The following is a 21,902-nucleotide window of genomic DNA, read 5'->3' as shown; positions in this document are numbered from 1 at the left end:
CATCCCAAATTATGTGGAATTTGGAGTTGCGAATCAAACAAGGAACACTTCCTGCTATGCTCCATATCTATGATGTATTAGAAGATTCGAAAAGGCATTAGCAGCATCCTGTGAAGTGACTGAACGATGGATTATAAATTATACTTAAACGATCCATGCACAAACATACTTAAAGTTTGTTATCTAGGTCAATTTTAGCGGAGTTTTGAACTGCAGTAACATCATTCCAAGAAAGAAAAAGAGTGTATGTGGTAATTTAATATGGTACACACATCTACACGACCAGTTTCGTGAACTGCAAATAAGGAATACAAACCGGATCAAAGGGACTTAGAAATGTTATACGCAAAAGTAGAGATTTTCTTTGTGTGCTTGCATGCATATATCTCAACCATCAAGTTGAAGCTTCCTCATTCAATCGTATTCTCTTGGCACCTTTCTCTTCTCCTTGGTTGCAGACCATGTTTTCCTTTGCCTCTACCGAACACCTTTTGTAAGGTTTAAACCCTGTTCGACGACTCTTCAGCTTTCCTTGTCCAAGACCTATGCTTAGCAATCCCTCCTCCTCCTCATTATCTTTCACAAATAACACACTTTTCTGCAGCCCATCACAATCAGGACTGCATTTTTTGGTTTCAAGGGCTTCTTCATCTTTGCAGTCTGCATTGTTTTTGATGCTGTGTACCTGATTATCTGCATTTATCAAAGCATGAGGAGGTGAAAAGCTCTGTGGCAACACCTCCCTGGAGAATAGCGCCTGAAAGGCAAGCCTTCCCTGAAAATAACAATGGCATGAGAAAAGAAAAAGCAATAGATACATCTAAATACATTGTTATCTCTAATTAACTATCAAGATTTTAACTACCACTTTTCTAGATTTTAAATTTGGTAGTAAAAAACTTCTAATCAGATATCAGTTTAAAATTTATTTATCAAGAAACTAATTTAAAAAATAATAATTATTTCTAGACTAGATAAAGAGTCATACCCCTTGAGAGACCTCCTTCCAAGATTCAGTAAGGTTGGTAATGCTTCTACTACGACGATTATTAGGCTCTGTACCTAAAAGGTTTGCATCAGGTGTGTTCAGCTCTTCCTTTTCTTTCTCATCCTTCTCTTGTATCTCAGTCTCTTCACTGCTAGAGGTTGTGTTAGAACCACACGAGGAACGGTCCACGGGTTTTCTGCCGTTCATTTTGTCGGAATCGGGATTCTCAGAAATTGCTTGGTTCATCTCAGGATTAGTAGTAGCCTTTGATGCAGTATTTACATTGGTATCTCCCTTATCCTGAGATTCTGATGAAGAAACAACTGGGTGTTGAGCTTGCAAAACTTCTGATTGTTCTGGATCCAGTATCTGATCTAGCAAATGAGGGTTTTGTGGCTTAACCTCTCCTTGTTGGTTTTTGTGTGGTGATTCGCCAATAGTCATGGATGGAGCTGTAGTCGCTGATGCAGGAGGAAACGCAAAGGGAGTACACAGAGGAAGCAGTCCATGGGCAGCCCACCATACAGTGGCGGCGGCTACTGTAGCAGCCGTAATAGCCGTCACAGTTGGAGGCGAGCCAATTCGTGCAGATGGAAAACCCTGAGTGCACACTGGAGAATCAGAGGAAGCTTCTGCATTTGCATAGGGCCAAAATGTAGCAGCAAAACTTGCTGCAGCATGAGCAGCAGGGTTTTGCAGTAAGGTAGAGACAATAAGATTTGAAAAGGTGGAAGACATGTGAAGAAATGAATGGTAATCATCCTGGTTATGCTGTGTGAAGGGAGGACAAGGAGGAAATGATTGATGAACAGAGGACCGTTCTGTGTTATTTTGACTTTCAGTTATATTTGATGCAACAGAATTGGGGAGAATCTTAGGATGCACATTGAATATAGAGTCTTGAACAAGCATATCTGGGGATGGATTTTGATTACTGGTTCCGAAGTTCTCATCAACAACGTGCACAGGGACATGTCTTGGGTAATTCTGATTTCCTTGCATCCCATCTATTGTTAATGCACAATGAGGAGCATCTGTGTTCTCAGTTTGAACCAATTTCAAAGCACCAGAATTCTCCAACTTAGAGACTTTGCAGATGCCATTAGTCTTTTGTGTGTGGTTTCCATCATCATGTAACTCCAACTTGTGATTTTGAAGCTCATCAGTAATAAAAGATTCATTTGTTTCATCTAGAGTTATTACCTCTTTTATTGAAGGTATAAACTCCCTTAAGGCACATGAATTTCTCTGCGGCAGTGATACTGATGAACAAGGTGCCTCCTGGAGAATGGTAAATGCTTTCCAGCTGCTTTCGTCCTTGTTTTCTTTTAGGTCCACACCATGCTTCTGAAGGAGCAAGCAAAATAATTTTATTGAAATGGGGAAAAACAGATAGTTTGAATTGCAATTGAAGTATAAAAAGTAAAACAATATAACCTCTGGAAGTGGTTCTTTCTCCAAGTCCAATGCTTGTTTACCATGTAAAGATGCAATTGAAATGAGAGACTTTCCATTCTTTGCTGCATTTTGTAAGGTTGGGACAACAACATTGGTCTTCCGGGGATAAGGATTGCTAGGTTTTCTTTTTGGCCTTGGAGGGGGTATGTCTATATCAAGAGCTTGTCCTATTGGAACACCCTTTACAAAGGCCTCTTTCTCCAACTGAAGATCAAATTTGCAGTATTAACATTTCAATGCATTCAATAAAGCATAAAGAAACTATGCACATGGCCTTTTAACCATCTACAACTTTCAAAGAAAGCTAAGAAAACATCCAAAATTTCTGCAATCAAGTTTCTATATCCATATTATATGAAAGTCTTGTACTAATAAAAAGATTTTTTTATGAATAAATTTTAAATTAAATATTTTGAAGGGTTAATGAGGCTAAATTTGAATTTCTGAAAAACTTAATAACTGGCTAGTGGATTGTTTCAATGGTTGCAACATCTTCACTAAGCTCTGCAGAAAAGGAAAGTTAAGATTGTGATCCCTGGGACTTCTAAAAATACTGCCTTGGATGAACCAACCAAAAATAACTTTGCTGATCTAATCAAGGGTTCTGAACAAGCTCATTGGAAATTACTAGTTACCTTCAGTGTTTTTTACCAAATTAGTGAAATTTCATTAGGATATTAAGTAAATAGACAAACTTTTAAAAATTTATAGAATAATAAATTCTTTTAACAGTCACGATTTGAAAACTTCTGTTATGAAATCGTGCATGTGACTCACCTTGTCACCAGAATATATATATTTTTTTGTTAAAAATTGTTTTAGTATTTTTAATTAACTTATTGATTCTTATTTATTTAAAAAATGGTATTTATTGTTATTTTGAAAAATTAAAAATTTACTTATGGTTTTTAATTTTAAATAAATTTATATATATGTATATATATTAATTTACATATTTTTTTTAATACTGCGGTCTATATATTAAAATAATAATATTAATTTGAATTTAACGTAATTTGGAAAATATAAAATAATAAGAATGTAATTGATGATAAAAGATATAGTTGAAGATCCGTATACAAAACAAATTTTGAATAAAATGGTGATTAGTTTTAAAGAATAACACTTAAAAAAAAGTAAACAAATATTTACATGTAAGAGCTTGTCCTACAAGTTGATTTTTTGCTTGTCTTTTAGATCTTCATTATAGCTTAATTCGTGTACAAATTTGTGGTATGATATTGTTATTATCTTTATTTTCGTCTTCATCATCCACAGTTTCATGATCGACCAATGTTAAAGCATTGTGACTTTATAAATGATCTATAAATGACATTGAGTTGTATGTTAAGGATGGTGTCATTCTAGAAATCACAAACATATTTGATACGGTAAGAAAAATATTTTGGTAGAAATGAAAAAATATTATAGGTGTATGGAATTTGTTGGTATGAAGATTGTGCAAGAATTTTATGATGAAGATCTACATATTTGAACATTGTAGATGATTGAAGACTAGATTAATAACCACTAATTTGAACTTTGTTAATTTTTAATTAATTGTTATTATTCTGAATTTTTTAATATCTCAAACTTAATGTTTATAATTATAATTATCCAAAAATTGGATGCACTTGATTAGTTTTTATATATGTTTTTTACAATTTTATTGAAATTCTCAAATTATGTAATAGATTGTGGATTTAGGATTCAATGAACAATTTTGCTTCCTAAAACTACTTCTTATGACTAGTCCGCAAGGTTATTCCCTTCCACCTCATGATTTATATGCAGATGGCATTTTTATGTTTTCTAGGAGAAATAAAAGAAATCTCAAGCAATTCTTTCATTCTTACAGTAGGACATATGAGCAATGATTGAACACTAATAAAAGTCATTTTACACTACTGATAATTCTGCTACTTTCAGTGGAACAATTCAAGCTTTATTGGGATTTGGAAGAGGTTCCACTCATTTTAATTACTTGCGAGTGTCTATCTTTCTTGGTGTCTTAGGTCTCACTATCTCCAATCTCTTGCTGATAATATTTGTATCAAACTTGCTTATTAGAAAGGAAAGTTGCTTAACATGATGAGTAAAATTCAATTGGTTAATTTTGTCATCATTGGTTCTTTTAACTATAGCTTCCAAATTTATAAATGGCTTGCTAGCCCGATTAAAGATGTTGATAGTTGTATTATAAATTTTATCTATATAGGAGCTAATTGTGTTCTAGTAAATATGAAGGTAGCATGTAAGTTATGAATAATGAGGAAGAAAGTAAAGCCTAGTTGCTTCGTCTCATATGGGGTTTTTCTTATAGTCATTTGCCTTAGGCTATTTTGGTGAAAACCAAATTCTTAAAAAACAAGTATAATAAACTTGTTATTTATAAGTCCTCTTCGATTTGGTGGTGGCATGGCACTATTATTGATAATACTCATTGGATCGTCTGCAATAGTAAGCAAATTGATTTTTGGAATGATAGTTGGTGTTTCAATCTTAACATTTCTGAGTTGACTGGAGTACCTAGTAATGTACAAGGCCAACTTACTTTTGATGATAACTCTTGGTAACACTACAAGAAAATAATTGAATAGAAACAAAAAAATTAATTAGTTGTTATAGTGACTGAATTAGAGACTATTTTAGTCTCTAAAATGGTCTCTAATTTAGTCATATAGCAACTAATTATTTTTTGTCTCTAAAATTGATTTATATTCAATGATTTTCTTGTAGTGTAACTCTGGGATGGTAATGTGAATGACCAACTTACTTCTAAAGTTGTTCATGCTTGGGATGGTAACTTTTGGATTATGCCCCTTTCTTTACAAGTCATTCTAGGTTTGGGCAATCTAAATAATTTGATTCTCACTTATCTCTCTGAGGCTCTTAATGGGTCTTTGGATGATTATGGTGTCCTTAGTCAAAAAGTGGTTAGGACAATTTTTCACACACCTCATGGTTATGTTGTCTAAGGAAATTTGATGTGGGTGAATTACATTCCACTTGCAAAAACTCTTGTGTTGTGGAAGTTGTTACATAATAAAATAGCTTCGAATAATGATGCTCAATTTAAAGGTGTTCATGTGTATTTTATGCAATTAATAGTACGAGAGTATTCCACATATACTTTTTAAGTCCACCATGGCTATTAAAATTTGGTTGTGGCTTCAACAAGCTCTTCGTAGCTTTTTTTCTTTTTTTCTTCTAATGATATTTTGTGGTTTGTTAATGTTGTAGGTAACCCTTTGGTGAAATAAGTTCATTCAATAGTTATTACTTATATTATTTGGATGTTGTGGAGGATGAAAAATCATGTTAAGTTTCAACAATGTTTGAATGTTATTATGGTTATGCATACAATTCAGTGACATATAAAAGTGTCAGGCAATTCTTCTAAGAAAAGTATAAATAATTATATTATTAACATTTTTTATGTGAAAGTTCTTTGATATTCAAACACGATCTGGAAAGAAGTTTGGTATAGTTAAGTTATTTAGAGGATGCCTAATGTTGGTTGGAGGAAGGTCAACATTGATGGTGTTACTAGGAGATGTCTTGGTCATGTTGTTTCTAGTGTCATTTTTAAAGGAGACATGACAAATACATTGGAAGTTTCACGTTTTACATTGGTATCAATAAATCCTTATATGCATAACTCATTGTTGTTCTTCTAATAATTAAGATTTTTTTGACTCGTGTCTTTAGACATCTATGATTGGAGTGTGATTCTACTTTGGTTTGTCAAACTTTCTCTAGTCCCCAAATTGTTCCTTGAGTTCTTAGAGATAGATGGCCAAAGTGTCTTAAAAGTTACAAAAATATGACTTTTATGGTCTCTCATATATATTGTGAAGGCAACCACTATGTTGACAGTCTTGCTAACATTAAGATGGAAAATAAATTAAACTTTACTTTATTAGATATTTTACCTTTTATCATCAGTTTATATTTTATTTCGTAATGTGTATCAATTTCTAGGTTTTAGATTTGTATAGTTTTTTTCTTTAAGAGGATTGTTGTTTTGACCCATGTTTTTTTGTATTTTTTTTCTTTTATACATCTTTTCTTGTAAAGACGTATACTATTGTTGAACCTTTGAGTGACAACCTAACTCGGATGTCAAGGTTCATAGTTATGCTTTGCATGTGATTTTTATTAAAAATCTAATTCTTAATTAACTCAAAGAGATCTTGAAGACTAACTGAGAAAGGTAGAAACATATAAAATTGTACTGGTCTGTACCAAAAGGTCAATACCATGTCTCGACTCTCACAGTTGGGCCGACTGAAAGTCTCACGCCCGTGTGGGCCGACTGACAGTTTCAGTCCAATTACGCTCAATCAAGGTCGGTAAAGCTAAGCCGTCAATAAGAACTAGGTAATACACCTTTAAGCACGATCTACCTCACTAATTCGGCCTAACAAGGTAGGTTCATTAAAATAATATAAATAACACACATTTAAGAAGTAGGTACGTCATTAATTACTATACTCTGGCATCTGAGTGTCGAACCCCCTTTGCTGACTAGAGCGTCGGAGTGCCTTCTGCAGGTTCCCCCATTCGGTATTCCCTAGAAGACCAAGTGATCGAGCAATCGAGATTGGAAAAAGTAGCAAGAAGTTTGGAAGAGGAAACTGAAGCATAGACCGATCGCCCGATAAGAAGGAGAAAGACGAAGCTTCTCAATAGTTCTCTAGGTACCATCTCCCTAGCAAGAACAAAAAACAATCTTTGTATTGTTCTTTGTAGAATCCAAAGCTATTAGTTTCCTGAGAAAACTTTACTTAGCTTTACCTTATACATATTATTTTTTCTATTTCTGTAAAACATAAAACTTTTTTCCCCAATCTTTGAATCTTTGACAATATGACAATAGTATGAAGAGATTTGTCATTAAATTAATACTTGAGATATTGTTCAGAAAAACAATTGAAAGACTACTTGGTCTAGTAGCTTACAATAGAATTCTTATATTTAATATATTTATCAAAACTTGAAAGAAACAAACTAATATAATATCTAGTGCAACAGTTTTTAGATTTATAAAAAGATAGGGAAGTTGTTTAAGTGAGAAAGGCTTTTTAAAAACAATATTTTAACTCCCTTATTTGCACTACAAGAAAATCATTAAATAGAAACCAATTTTAAGAAACCAAAATAATTAGTTACTATAGTGACTAAATTAGAGACCATTTTAGGGACTAAATAAATTTTTGGCTTCTAAATTAGTTTCTAAATTGGTGTCTAATTAGTTACCAAGGTTTTAACTACCAATTATTTAGTTTTTAAATTTGGTAGCAAAAACATTTGTTTCTAATTAGATACCAATTTAGAAACCATTTAACAATAATATAAACTAATTTAGAAACAAACAATTTTTTAGTCTCTAAAATAGTTTTTAATTTAGTCACTATAGCAACTAATTATTTTTTGTCTCTAAAATTGGTTTCTATTTAATGATTTTCTTGTAATGATTGTTGGTATATGAAAACATTCTTCAATCATAGCTATAAGATTGACCAAAAGACTTTTCTTTTAACATCAATGTTCTCATATTAAGTTTGTTGAAATTATTAGAATTATTGTATTCGAAATATGTCCATTATACCACTAAATGAATTTTTCACGATTTTTCTTCAAAATGTGTTTGAATGGATATAGGAGAAAGAGATTTATAAATTATTCTCAACATTGACTTTTAAGTGATATAAAATTTCAAGAATATAAAAATAATGTGTTTAGAATGGTAGAAAGATGGAAAGAAGGAAGAAGAAGAAAGAAAGGTAAATGATAAGAATGTTTATGATTTTGTAAGAAATAAAAAAAGAGAAGTTTTCAAAAAATTAAGTAAAATTCACAGTAAATATTTTTATTTATAAATGCAACATAATTAAATATAATATGTAACATAATTAATTACATGCTAAGTAAGATATCACATTTTATTAGTAGATGAAATTAAAACAGAAAAGGATGGAGAGACAGAATGAGTCATTTATAATTTTCTAGTCGTGTGTGGAACTATATATTCGTAGGTGATCTGATAGCAATCTCATAGTGGTGTCACGATTGGTCCAACAAATCTCATTAGGATAAGTTTTAATATCATATTAAGAAGTGAATTTAAGTTGAGTTAATTATAAAACTGACTTGTAAGCTGGGGATTACCCTCACTCATATATAGTAAATTATTGGCCTTATCTCTAGTTAATGTCAAATCTCCCACACAGGAAAATCAAAAGTTCTTACACTAACTTTAGTTTTTCTCTTTATTTTTTGGTACCAATTCTAATCATGCTCCTTGTCAAAATTAATATTTGTGGGAAAAATGGATTCCCTATTTTCTGTAAATTTTGTACACACTAAATAACTCCACAAAGCTTTGGGAATGGGTTAAGATTATGGATTATATGTTTTTAAGGATTTATATCGATCCACAACTACATACAATCCCAACCATAAAAAAACACTCCAGCCTTATCATAATTTCATTTATAAAAACTAAAAATCAAATAATAATCATTTAATGGAAGAATTTCACATTCATTTTGAACTTTCTTGAATTATTTTTCCACTAGGGATAGATTAATAGTGATGTTAGGCTTTTCATATGTAAGGAAGGAGATCACTAGAAGCTTGTGATATGGTTATTTAAGGGTATAATTGGTATAAATTTGCCCATGGTATGACCCTAAATTGGAGCTAAAAGCATATAAACAATGAACATTTCTCTAATTGGGGATTCAATATTCACCATCACTACCCTGGGTTAACATCATTATATCCCAAAATCATGTTTTACCATTAAAGTTTATCCTTTGATCCATTCTTTCTACCATTATTGTTCAAATAAAGAAAATCTCATTCAGCTAAATTAACACTTATTTACGACAGTTAATATACAAGTTTGAAACACTGTCTATCAAAATGCAGTGACATTTTTTAAATTAAAACGGATAGAAAGAAAGAGGTTCCTCTCACAATCGCTGTCTATACCCTTGTTATTACCCTAATTCGAAGCTTTGCGCCACTTACACTTTTGTTCTCTGCATTTTCTTTCTTCTTCTTCTTCCTCGCGCTCTCTCTTCAACTTTTTTGAACGTTCTCTTCACTCGCTGCCTTTGTAAGTTCTCCTACCATCATTGTTGATTCCTCCTCCATTCTTTCTATTAGTTCATTGCTCATTCTTCCATTAGTTCATTGTTTAAGGTTTTTGTTCATTGTTCCACTACCGCGCTCCACTTTCCCTCCTCCACCGCCACTACTACCTTTGTAAGTTCTTCTTACCCTCATTGCTTATTCTTCCACTTTCGTTCTCATCTTATTTTTCCTCCATTCTTCCATTGGTTCATTTCTCATTCTTCCATTAGTTCATTGTTTAAGGTTCTTACACTCCATTTTCCCTTTACCGATGTCGTTGCTGGCCTTCACCACCAACGCTGCCATTGCCTTGAGGGTGGTGTTTTTTTTTTATACTTTTTTATGTCTATATGTGACTTATAAATGACGATTCTAGAACAACCACTGTCTATACCTCAATAGAATAAACTATGTGTTAATAGACAATGATTTCAAAATCGTTGTCTAATTGCTAAAAAAAATCGTTGTCTTTAACCTTTTTTGCATTAGTGATATTGTTAAAGATCTCAATACAAATAATATTTTAACATATGTATCAAATTCTCCAAATATACCTCTATCAGTCGTACTTATCATTGCTTTTATTTATGGTTGCATTCTAAATCCTACAAATGGCACAAATAATGGTGCAATTGAACAAAAAAAAGGGGACTAGTTTGACCAAGTAATTTGAGATATTACTTGGCCAAACTAGTCCCCGTTATCTTGTTAACACGTTTATCTTCTTTAAAATCAACACTATAAGAAAATCATTGAATAGAAACTAATTTAAGAGATAAAAAATAATTAGTTGCTATAATGATTACATTAGATACTATTTTAGAGACTAAAAAATTATTGGTTTCTAAATTAGTTTTTATTATTAATAAATAGTTTTTAAATTGGTATCTAATTAGCTATCCAATTTTTTTCTATCAAGTTTAGAATATAAATAATTGGTAGTTAAAACTTTGGTAATTAATTAGATACCAATTTAGAAACTATTTATCAATAATAGAAACTAATTTAGAAACCAATAATTTTTTTAGTCTTTAAAATAGTATCTAATTTAGTCATTATAGCAACTAATTATTTATAGTTTCTAAAATTGATTTCTATTCAATGATTTTCTAGTAGTGCAATTTGTTTCCATATCAAAGTGCAGTTTTCTCTTTTCTTGTTTTTCTCACTTAAACCAAAGTGCAGTTTTGTCTCTTCTTTTGTTTTTCTCACTTCAACCAAAGTGCAGTTTTGTTTCTTCCTCTGTTTTTTCTCATTGTAACCAAATGGAATTTTTTCCTTTGTTTTTCTCATTGCAACCAAGTGAAATTTTCTTTTTTTCCTCTATTTTTTTTTGTCACTGCAACCGAAACTACAGTCTCAAATTCTCATCATTAAAATAACTTTTATACCCGTGATAATGACTCCCAAAAATGCTCTAGGAAGTAAGAGTGATGTTGCTTGGAAGCATTGTATCTCAATTGTTGGGGATACTAGAAAACTTCACTTGGATGTTGGAGCATGCAAATACTGTCAAAAGGTATTAATAGGAGGACTTTATCGATTGAAGCATCACTTGGATGTTGGAGCATGCAAGGATGCTCATGATGAAGTTAAGAAGTAGATGTGGAAAATTGTTGTTGGTTTGCAACAAAAATTAAATAAGAAATCACGTCTTAGTTTGGATGATGAGGAAATGGCAAAAGCTGGTGAGAAAAGAAAAAGCAGTGAGGAGGAGTCCATTCAGTCGAGCAACAACCCCAATGACAAAAATATTTTAAGAATAGACAAGCTACCATCAACAACATGTTTAAGAAAGGTCTTAGAGAAGAGGCATGTCAATCAATTGCTAAGTTCTTTTATAACAATGTTATACCTTTCAATGTGGCAAAGGGTGAAGTATTCACTGTTATGTTTGATTTGATTTCAAGATATGGTCTTGGATTTAAACCTCCATCCTATCATGAGATTAGAGTCAAATATTTGAAGGAGGAAGTTACAAATACATCACTTGCTCTACAATCACATAGGGATGAATGGAAGAAAATGGGATATACGATTATGAATGATGGTTGGACTGATAAGAAAAGAAGGGCAATAATAAACTTCTTGGTGAACAACCCAAAGGAAACTGTATTTCTAAAATCCATAGATGCATCTGTTATATCTAAAACAGCTAAGAAAGTTTTTGAGATGATGGATAATATTGTTGAAGAGGAGGGAAAAGACAATGTCATAAAAGTTATCACTAATAATGCAATAAATTACAAAGTTATTGGTCAAATGTTGATGACAAAGAGAAAAAAGTTATTTTGGACACCTTGTGTTGCACATTGTGTGGACTTAATGTTGGAGGATTATGAGAAGAAAATCTCAATCCATGAGAAGACATTAAGGTGCCTCCACGAGAATAAGGGAGCTTTAATTAGAATGTTTACAAGTGATGATTGGAAGTCTAGCAAGTTTGCTAAAACAAATATGGAAAAATAGTTGAAGATGTGGTTTTAGACCAGAATTTTGGGAAGAATATCATAATGTGTTTGAAGGGTGCATTACCTCTCATTGAAGTGCTTCGATTGGTTGATTTGAATCAAAAGCCAGCCATGAGTTTCATTTATGAAGCAATGGACCAATCTAAAGAGAAGATACAAAAAGCTTTCAATGGTGTCAAAAAAAGGTATTTTATGTATTTGTTTGTTGAGATAGTGATTTTGAAATTCAAAACAAAAAACTAACTCAATGTAATATATTTTGGTTAGCTATTTGCCTTTGTGGAACATCATTGATGAAAGGTGGGATAAACAACTCCATAGGTCTTTGCATGCTGCAAACTATTTTCTTAACCCTCAAATGTATTATTGTCCTGGATTTAAAGCAGATTTGGAGGTGAAACAAGGTCTAATGGAATGCATAACTAGGATGGTGGAGGATGAAGATGAACAAATTCTCTTTGATGTTCAAATTGATGATTTCAAAAAACGAGCAAAAAGTTTTGGTTGTCCCGTGGCTACCAGGTCAATCAATTTAAAGATTCCATCAGATTGGTGGGAGTCTTATAGTGATGAGTATCCAAAATTCCAAAATTTTGTCATTCATGTATTGAGCTTGACATGTAACTCTTCCGGATATGAGCGTAACTGGAGTTCCTTTAAGATGGTAAGTTAACTTAAAATATATCTCTAGAATAAAATTAGTAGTGTACTAATCCACTAATTAATTATAATATTTGTCTTTGCATTTGTTTAGGTCCACACAAAGAGAAGAAATAGGCTAAAGCAAAGCACAATGAATGATGTTGTTTTTGTTATGGCTAATTCAAAATTAGCTAAGAGGAAGCAAACAAGAAAACCAACTCAAATTAATCTTGATGATTGTTCATCTGATGACGAGTTGATTATGGAAGATGAGCATGAGCATAATGAAACACTTGATTTGGATGAAAACTTGGTTCCTATCGAAGTAGAGGAGGATAAATCTTTACATCGTCATGACTGATTTGAATGATGAAGGAGATGGAAACCATGAAGCTGAATATGAATTTAACTTACAAGATTATTTGGTTTAGATAGATTATTATTTTCTCAATGTTTTGTAACTAGTAAATGGTTACTCTTATCATAGGATGTGTTGTTTATACCTAATTATGTACTCTTTTATATATTGTGAGGTTCAATAATGAATTTCATAAATTTTGTAAGATCTTACAATCTGTGTTACAATCTTTTGATTTACAATTCATGTTGTGGGTTATGACTCACCTTTCCGTTTTCTTAGCATAATTGGGAGGTTACTTGCCACAATAAATTGTAATCAAATGGAGGTTTCTTACTACAATTAATTGTCATCAAAGGGAGGTTAATTACCATTAATTGTCTTTATTATTGTTGTCTCCTAGAACCACTATATATAGTGACTTCCTTCAAGCAATGTAACACACAACAACATACACTTGCTTCCTCTTTCTTTTCCTATACTCTCTATTTCTTCTCTTGGGTGTAAGTGCTTAACCCATATAGAGAGAATTTGTTTTAGGGCTATTAGCCTAAGAGAAATTCTTTGTACTCTCAGTACCATTATAGTGGAAGTTTTGGCTCTCTCGCCAGTGGTTTTTTACCTCTATTTAAAGAGGTTTTCCACCTAAAAATTTCTGGTATCATTCTCATTTCCTTGTCACTTTTATTTCTCATAATTTTTGGTTGAAATTATCACGCTTCCGCACACGATATCCCTACAAATTGGCATCAGAGCTTTTTCGATAATTCAACCAGGATTTGTTGTTCAACAATGTTGAAATTTGATATTGAGAAATTTGATGGTAAAATCAGCTTTGCTATCTGGCGAGTCCAGATGCTAGCTATTCTCACCCAGAATGGTTTAAAGAAAGTTCTGGCAGGTAAAATGACGAGGCCAACCACTATGACGGAGGAGCAGTAGGATGAGATGGATGAAAAGGCATTGTCTGCAATCCAGTTATGCTTGTCCTGTGAGGTCATCAACGAGAAAACTACAGCAGGCATATGGAGTAAATTGGAGTCTCTATACATGGCCAAAAGTCTAGCAAACAAACTTCGGTTAAAGGAGCGACTCTTTACACTCCGAATGTCCGAAGGTACTCCATCCAATCTCACCTTGATGAATTTAATTCTATCAAAATTAATTTGAAAAATTTGGATGTTAAAATTGATGATGAGGATAAAGTTGTTCTACTTATTGTTTCTCTTCCACCCTCGCATCGACAATTCAAAGAAATTATGTTATACGGTAATTATCTTACCTTAAGTTTTGATGATGTCAAGACTAATTTACTAGCCAAAGAAAAATTTGATACTCAAATTCATTCTGAAAGTTCTAGTGAAGGATTAGTAGTTAGAGGGAGAAACCAAGAGAAAGGTAGGAACACTAAACATAAATCTAGGTCAAAATCTAGAGGCAAGAACTCCAAATATTGTCATTATTGTAAGAAAAAGGGACACGAGATTTCTGAATGTTGTAAATTGAAAAATAAGCAAGATAGAGAAGATAAGGGAAATGGTAAACAACCAAAAAAATTTGCAGAAGCTAGTATTGTTGAAACTGAATCTGATGGGGATTGTTTTGTAGCTTCCATCACTAAACAAAGGTCTAAAAATGAATGGATTATTGATTCTGGTTGTACTTTTCACATGTCTCACAATAGAGATTGGTTTACCACATATGAACCAGTTTATAATGGTCTTGTTTTGATGGGAAACGATGCTCAATGCAAAGTTGTTGGTGAAGGAATAATCAAAATCAAGACACATGATGGAATTGTTAGAACTTTAACAGGTGTCAGATATGTCCCTGAGTTGAAACAAAATCTCATTTCCTTAGGCACCCTTGAATTTCATGGGTGTAGATACTCAGCTGAAGGTGGAGTTTTAAAAGTGTCTAAAGGAGCTCTTGTGTTACTAAAGGCAATTCCATGTGATAGTTTGTATGTGCTGCAGGGCTCAACAGTTATAGGTTCTGCAGCTGTTGCCTCAACCAACAAAGATAACACCAAGTTGTGGCATATGAGATTAGGCCACATGAGTGAGAAGGGAATTCTAATCCTCAAGAAGAAGGGTCACCTTGGTAACCACTGTACTGGAAAGGTTGATTTCTGTGAACATTGCATTTTTGGTAAGCAGAAAAAGGTTAGTTTTTCTAAAGCCATACACAGAACCAAAGGTACTTTGGATTATATTCATTCGGATCTTTGGGGTCCGCCAAAAGTTTCCTCCAGAGGTAAATGTCGTTATATGATAACAATTATTGATGATTTCTCACGAAAACTGTGGGTGTATTTTCTCAAACATAAGAATGAAGCATTTTCCATTTTTAAAGAGTGGAAATTATTGATTGAGAATCAGACTGGCAAGAAGATAAAGAAGCTAAGGACAGACAATGGCCTTGAGTTCTGTTCGAATGAATTCAATGATTTCTGCAAGGAAGGCATTTCCAGACACCTCACCATCCCAAAGACTCCACAACAGAACGGGGTTGCAGAAAGAATGAATAGAACTATCCTGGAGAGAGTTCGTTGCATGCTCTCCCATTCTGGTTTGAGCAAATCTTTTTGGGATGAAGCAGCTTTAACGACATGTTATCTGATAAATCGCTTTCTTAACAGATCAATTGATTGCAACATTCCAGAAGAAGTTTGGTTAGGTAACCCTGTCGATTATTCTAATCTTAAAATATTTGGTTGCCCTGCTTATTCTCATGTAAACGAGGGAAAATTAGAACCTCGTGCTAAGAAGTGCATTTTCTTGGGTTATGGCTCAGGGATTAAAGGCTATCGTTTGTATGACCCAGAATCTCACAAAATAATTCACAGTCGGAATGTGACCTTTAATGAAAATGTTATGCTCTCTTTTGTAAAAGATACTGTCATTTCCTCAATTGATACAGGTGACCAGGAAGATGCTCGAGAGAAGGTGGAGTTTGAGATTAAAACACCCGCTCATGAGGAAAATGTTCCCAATTGCTCTAGTACTCAAGATGATCAAGCCACTGCTATTGATGGTACAAATGAACATGTGACTCCACATGAGCAATGTCCACCTCAACGACGAGGGTTACCACAACCGTGGTCTATGGCTCAAGAACTTTCACAACAAAGACCTAGAAAACCAACTCAAAGATTAATTGTAGAATCCACCAACATTGTTTATGCTTTAACTATCTCTAGTGATGACTCAACAAAGTGGATTGCTGCTATGCAAGAAGAAGTTAAGAGTTTCTAAAAAACAAAGTGGAATTGGTGAAGTTACCAGAAGGAAGACGAGTCATTAGTTGCAAGTGGATCTTTAAGAGAAAAGAAGGGATCCTTGGTGTTGAGAGTACAAGGAATAAAGCAAGATTTGTTGTAAGAGGTTTTGATCAAGAGAAAGGTATTGACTTTAATGAAGTATTTTCTCCTGTTGTTCGTCATACTTTAATACGTATATTACTTGCTTTAGTTGCCTTATATGATTTGGAGCTAGAACAGTTAGATGTGAAAACTGCTTTTCTTCATGGTAATCTTGAGGAAGAGATTTACATCCAGCAACCTGAGGGGTTTGTTGTTCCTGGAAAGGAGGACCATGTATGTCGTTTGAAGAAATCTCTCTATGGCTTGAAGCAATCACCAAGATAATGGTATAAGAGGTTTGATTCTTTCATGGCTGGACATGGCTACTCCAGAAGTAGCTATGATAATTGTGTCTATTTTCAAAAGACATCTGATGGGTCATTTATATACTTGTTGTTATATGTTGATGACATGTTGATTGCCGCAAGAGATAAATCTTTAGTTAACAAGTTAAAGGCCCAGCTTAGTAGTGAATTTGATATGAAGGACTTAGGTCCTGCCAAGAAAATTTTAGGAATGGAGATCAACAGAGATCGTCAAGCTGGAAAACTTTTTCTATCACAAAAAAAGTATGTTCTTAAGATGCTTGACAAATTTGGAATGCGAGATTGCAAAGCTGTTAATACCCCAATTGTCGCCCACTTCAAGTTGTCATCAGATCAGTGTCCAAAATCAGATGAGGACAAAAGGCGCATGTCACATGTCCCGTATTGAAATGCAATTGGAAGTCTCATGTATGCTATGGTATGTACTAGACTGATTTAGCTTATGTTGTTAGCATTGTTAGCAGGTTCAAGCATAATCCAGGCAAGGCACACTGGGAAGCCGTTAAATGGATACTTCGTTATCTGAAAGGTTCTCCAGATCTTGGTTTGGTATTTGATCAACATAAAGCCGATCTCGGAGGAGCAGTTGGCTATGTTGATGCTGACTATGATGGTGATTTAGATCGGAGAAGGTCACTTTCAGCCTACATTTTTACCCTATGTGGGTCTGCTATCAGTTGGTATTCTTCACTTCAAGACATTGCGGCTTTGTCCACCACTAAAGCAGAATATATCGCTGCTACAGAAGGTATGAAAGAGGCTATATGGCTTCGAGGCTTGGTAAGTGAACTTGGTCTTCAACAAGATGTTCTTGTTATATTTTGTGATAGTCAGAGTGTTGTCCACTTAACCAGGAACAACAAGTATCACTCAAGGACCAAGCACATTAAAATTAAGCACCATTTTATCCGAGACATGGTTGATACAGGAGATATAATTGTTGAAAAAATTCATACGGCTGAAAATCCTGCAGACGTGTTGACCAAGCCACTTCCATCGGCTAAGTTCGATCATTGCCTGAACTTAGCTGGTATTATCCATACTTAATCAAGGCTTCATGGCGAGAGAGTGTTTCAGTCAAAGGCAAGTCAAGGTGGAGATTTGTGGGTTATGACTCACCTTTCCGTTTTCTTAGCATAATTAGGAGGTTACTTGCCACAATAAATTGTAATCAAATGGAGGTTTCTTACTACAATTAATTGTCATCAAATGGAGGTTAATTACCATTAATTGTCTTTATTATTGTTGTCTCCTAGAACCACTATATATAGTGGCTTCCTTCCAGCAATGTAACACACAACAAACAACAACACACATTTGTTTCCTCTCTCTCTTCTTATACTCTCTATTTTTTCTCTTGGGTGTAAGTGTTTAACCCATATAGAGAGAGTTTGTTTTGAGGCTATTTATCTATTAGTCTGAGAGGAATTCATTGTACTCCCAATATCATTATAGTGGAAGTTTTGACTCTCTCGCCGGTGGTTTTTTACCTCTATTTAAAGGGGTTTTCCACCTAAATATTTCTGGTATCATTCTCATTTTCCTTGTTACTTTAATTTCTCATAATCTTTGGTTGAAATTATTACGCTTCCGCACACGATATCCCTACACATGTTTATCTTTTCGATCATAAGTAAGATCTAGATTTTGATTCCCTTGCTTTTACTTGTTTGATCTAGTTTTTAATGTGGTTCCTAAAGACAAACTAAAAATTAACTCTAATTGCATGTTTATGTAGAGGGTATAGTTTTTATTAAAGAATCAAGAGAAAGAGAAGTAATTAACTTTAAAATTAAGTTGTGGATATAAAAAACAAAGAGTTCTTGCTTAAGGAAAATATATACAATAAAAATTTTAGCGAGAGAAATATGATTGACATCAATTAAGGAGTCTTCCATGCAAGGTATCAGGTGGATTTTCCACACACAAGTGTTTTGCATTTGTTATTTACTATTTCGAGAGTTTAAAATCAACCAGTTAAGATGCAGAACTACTTTGTGCCATTGAATGGGAATTTCATGAATAAAAAAAAATACCAAATTGATTAAGGAATCAGCAGCAAATAAAAATGAAGCATAAATTCTAATTATAGGACCACAACTTTCAATGTAAAATCCAAGGAGAGAGGGTACGGATTTACCTTTGAAAAGAATTTCTGAGCGTGACTTCTGATTTGCACAGCAGTCTTCGTTCCTATGTGCTCTGCACAACAAAATTCAAACATCAAAAAGCCATTTATGTTAATATATATATACACACAAACACGTATAAGGATTGATGGTGAACAAAATATTGCCTTCTATTCGCTGCCATGCTCTCCCGTATAGCTTTAAGGCTTCTAGAAATCTATTATGTTCCTCCTCCGTCCATCGTTCTCTTTGCTTTGTGATAGTATATGGTTTTCGTGTCTGCAATTGCCAAATAGCCACTCAGATCATAATAACAATTATTTGATATTTTAGTTTCTACACTTTTTTCATTTATGATGTTACTGGAGCAAAGTATTTGTTAGTGTAAACCCACCAATAATTTTGAGGAATGATAGTTTCCATTAATACAGGAGAATAACTCAACTTACCTTAATAACCACTTCTTCTCCAGAGGAGTAGGCGTCCATTAGAGGACGTGTGGCGCTGCTTCAGATCTTCCCTGACAAGGAGTGGGTAAAAGGAATATCTCCTTTCGTTTTTTGTGACATGGAACACAGCAAATGGTAAAGCCGTAGTGGTGAAAGTAAGCAGAAGCTGGTCACAAAGTGATGCTTCTGCAAAAGAAACACAAAGCAAGAACAATAGGTAGAGATCCGTCTCTTTTTTATATCAGCTATAATATCTATAAATAACCATTCCAATTCACAAGCCACACGCACGATATATAATAGAGATTAGAAATGACATGAAAAAGGGGGAAAAAAAGGGTTCGATAAATTTTAAGAATCCACCGCAACAGAGAGTGACGCTTCTCCGAAAGAATAAAAGAAAACTCTTTAATCAGAATCCTCACCAAAAAGAACTCCACAGCGCCAAAACCTTTCAAACGCGGAAACAACTACAATTAGTATATAACAAGAACACTTCCAACTTCCACGTTCTAACTCATAATTTCACTTCAAAATTACAATCTATCACTGTAAATAAATAAATACATAAATAAATAAATAAATAAATAAATACACTACTCCTATTTGGTTGCCGAGAACAATTAATCACAGAGCATAGCAAGAAGAAGATTAACTCATACGCAAATTCGGAAAGTAATTCACTCAGTGAAGCACGTAGAGATGCAGAATTAATCGTTATTACAGTTTCCGGCGATTAAATTTTCTCGGTAACCAAAAAGAGGGGAAACTGAATCTTTTTCGAAAAGAATACACAGAGAAGGTAGACAAGTACCTTGAAAAAAAGCCACGGGTGTTGCAGGAGCGATCATGCATGTGAAGAAGAAGTGGAATTCATCGGACACTCGGCGGAGGAGTCATTTGCGGCAATGGCGAATCCGAGTCTTAGGGATCGGAGGAAGAATTGAATTGGAAGAGAAAAGAAGAAGCGGAAACGGTAGCAAAAGAAGAAGAAGAAGAAGAATTAGGAAGGAACTTCAACTACAACGAAGCAGAAGCATCCACACGAACTGTGAAACAGTGAGAAGCAATCTCAGCCACTAGAATTTTCTCAGGATTTTTATTTTTTTTCTTGTAAAAACGAGTAGTCGTTTTAATTTGAGGCTGCTAAAGTGCGGAAGACTGAAACTGCAGGGATGGCGACAAGTGGCATGAATTTAGTGGCTGGTGGTGGTAACACACATCCTTGCACTTTTCCTAATTTCTTTTTATTGCTCTTTTTCAATTTCTTTATTATTGTTTTTTGGGGCCTTTTCCCCGAAACTCAAATCTCATCCACAAACTCCAACGCCTTGGTTTTCAGTCCGTAAAAGCGTTGCCAGCTGTCACATGTGGGCCCCTCCAGTTGCGTGGCAACGGCTTCTTTCACTCACCGGCGCACGGAGCGGCTCGCCACCTACTTCCGTTTTCTTCCGCCACGTGGCTCAATGAGCACCACCACGTTCGTTCTGAGGCACACTGCCACACCCATGCCCTTCTTTCACTGTTTTCTCTTACAATTTAACCTTTTTAATACATGTGGTTCCAATAAAATTAATTTTTCAAATATTAACCATAAATAAAAGACATCGTATCAATGAAAATAATTATAGTCTTACTTTAATAGTTTTAATTATATATAATCATAAATAAATTTATTGTTTCATATGAGATTGATATAATTGAATTTATTTTTGTGTTAACTATTATTTTTGTTAATTTTGTGTTATTAATTAAAATAAATATATTAAACTGATTTGAATAAAGTGTCTCACACCAAAATAGGAAAAAATTTTGTGAGCAATATCTTAAGTATAATTTTATTTCTACATCCTTAAATAAAAAAAATTATAAAAAAAATATAATCTCTTTAGCATTGATTCTTTTGTAATTTGAAAATAAATTCTAAGGTTTTGTACAATTAAAGTTATATTTTCAAAATCTTATTGTGCTAATTATTTGATATTTTTCTTAGTTTAATTGTTGCGTTGGATATTAATTTTGAACGCATGTTGATAATTTAATTTTGACTTTAGTTAAAATCTAGTTGAGTTTTATGAATTGATTAAAGAGGTAAAAGATTAAAAACCTTATGAGTAAACGCATAAAGACAGGTAAGATATTAAATAAATTAGTGGACACACGTTTCATTAATGAGATTCTATTGTCTTTGGTTGATGCATGTTTAGTCAATTTAATTTTATTTAGATTATTGAATGAATGATATATTTATCAACCGATGAAAAATTTGTTTGTTGTTGAAAAAAATTGGGAATCAACATGTTTACTTTTACTTATTTATAATTTCTACTTTATTTTTTTTATCTAGCAATTTCAAATATCCTTCTATTTTCATTATTATTTTTAACCCTTTTGATTACATATAAGTTTTGAATACTAATTTAATTGAATTTACTATTTGATTTATTATGAGATAACTTAAAATCATATAACTATAATTATACTGTCATTTCTTGAATATTAGACGATATAACACTATATTAAATAGTTTAGCAGTTCATTAAATAGTCTACAGAATCTAAAACTGCATTA

The 21,902-nt window shown here is 33.3% G+C and overlaps 1 protein-coding gene across 2 annotated transcripts; it reads right to left on the bottom strand.

Moving 5' to 3' along the window:
• Positions 1-229: 229 nt before the first annotated feature.
• LOC150027740 (protein LATE ELONGATED HYPOCOTYL-like) lies at positions 230-20,569 on the bottom strand. 2 transcript variants are annotated; one of them, XM_090302312.1, is made up of 8 exons: positions 20,146-20,569; positions 19,757-19,782; positions 19,332-19,517; positions 19,050-19,161; positions 18,894-18,955; positions 2,426-2,650; positions 989-2,335; positions 230-775 (listed from the first exon to the last, which is right to left on the bottom strand). In XM_090302312.1, the coding sequence occupies exons 3-8, from the start codon at positions 19,368-19,370 to the stop codon at positions 395-397; spliced, it is 2,166 nt and encodes a 721-aa protein (XP_090158438.1). In that variant the 5' UTR covers positions 19,371-19,517; positions 19,757-19,782; positions 20,146-20,569; the 3' UTR covers positions 230-394. The 2 variants fall into 2 exon arrangements, with proteins under 2 accessions (XP_090158438.1, XP_090158439.1); XM_090302313.1 differs by lacking the exon at positions 19,757-19,782 and having other exon boundaries at positions 20,146-20,456.
• Positions 20,570-21,902: the final 1,333 nt, after the last annotated feature.

The sequence above is a fragment of the Phaseolus vulgaris genome, chromosome 5 (assembly GCF_051622355.1).
Source record: "Phaseolus vulgaris cultivar YP4 chromosome 5, ASM5162235v1, whole genome shotgun sequence".
NCBI lineage: Eukaryota > Viridiplantae > Streptophyta > Magnoliopsida > Fabales > Fabaceae > Phaseolus > Phaseolus vulgaris.
This window is presented reverse-complemented; position numbering and strand designations above follow the sequence as displayed.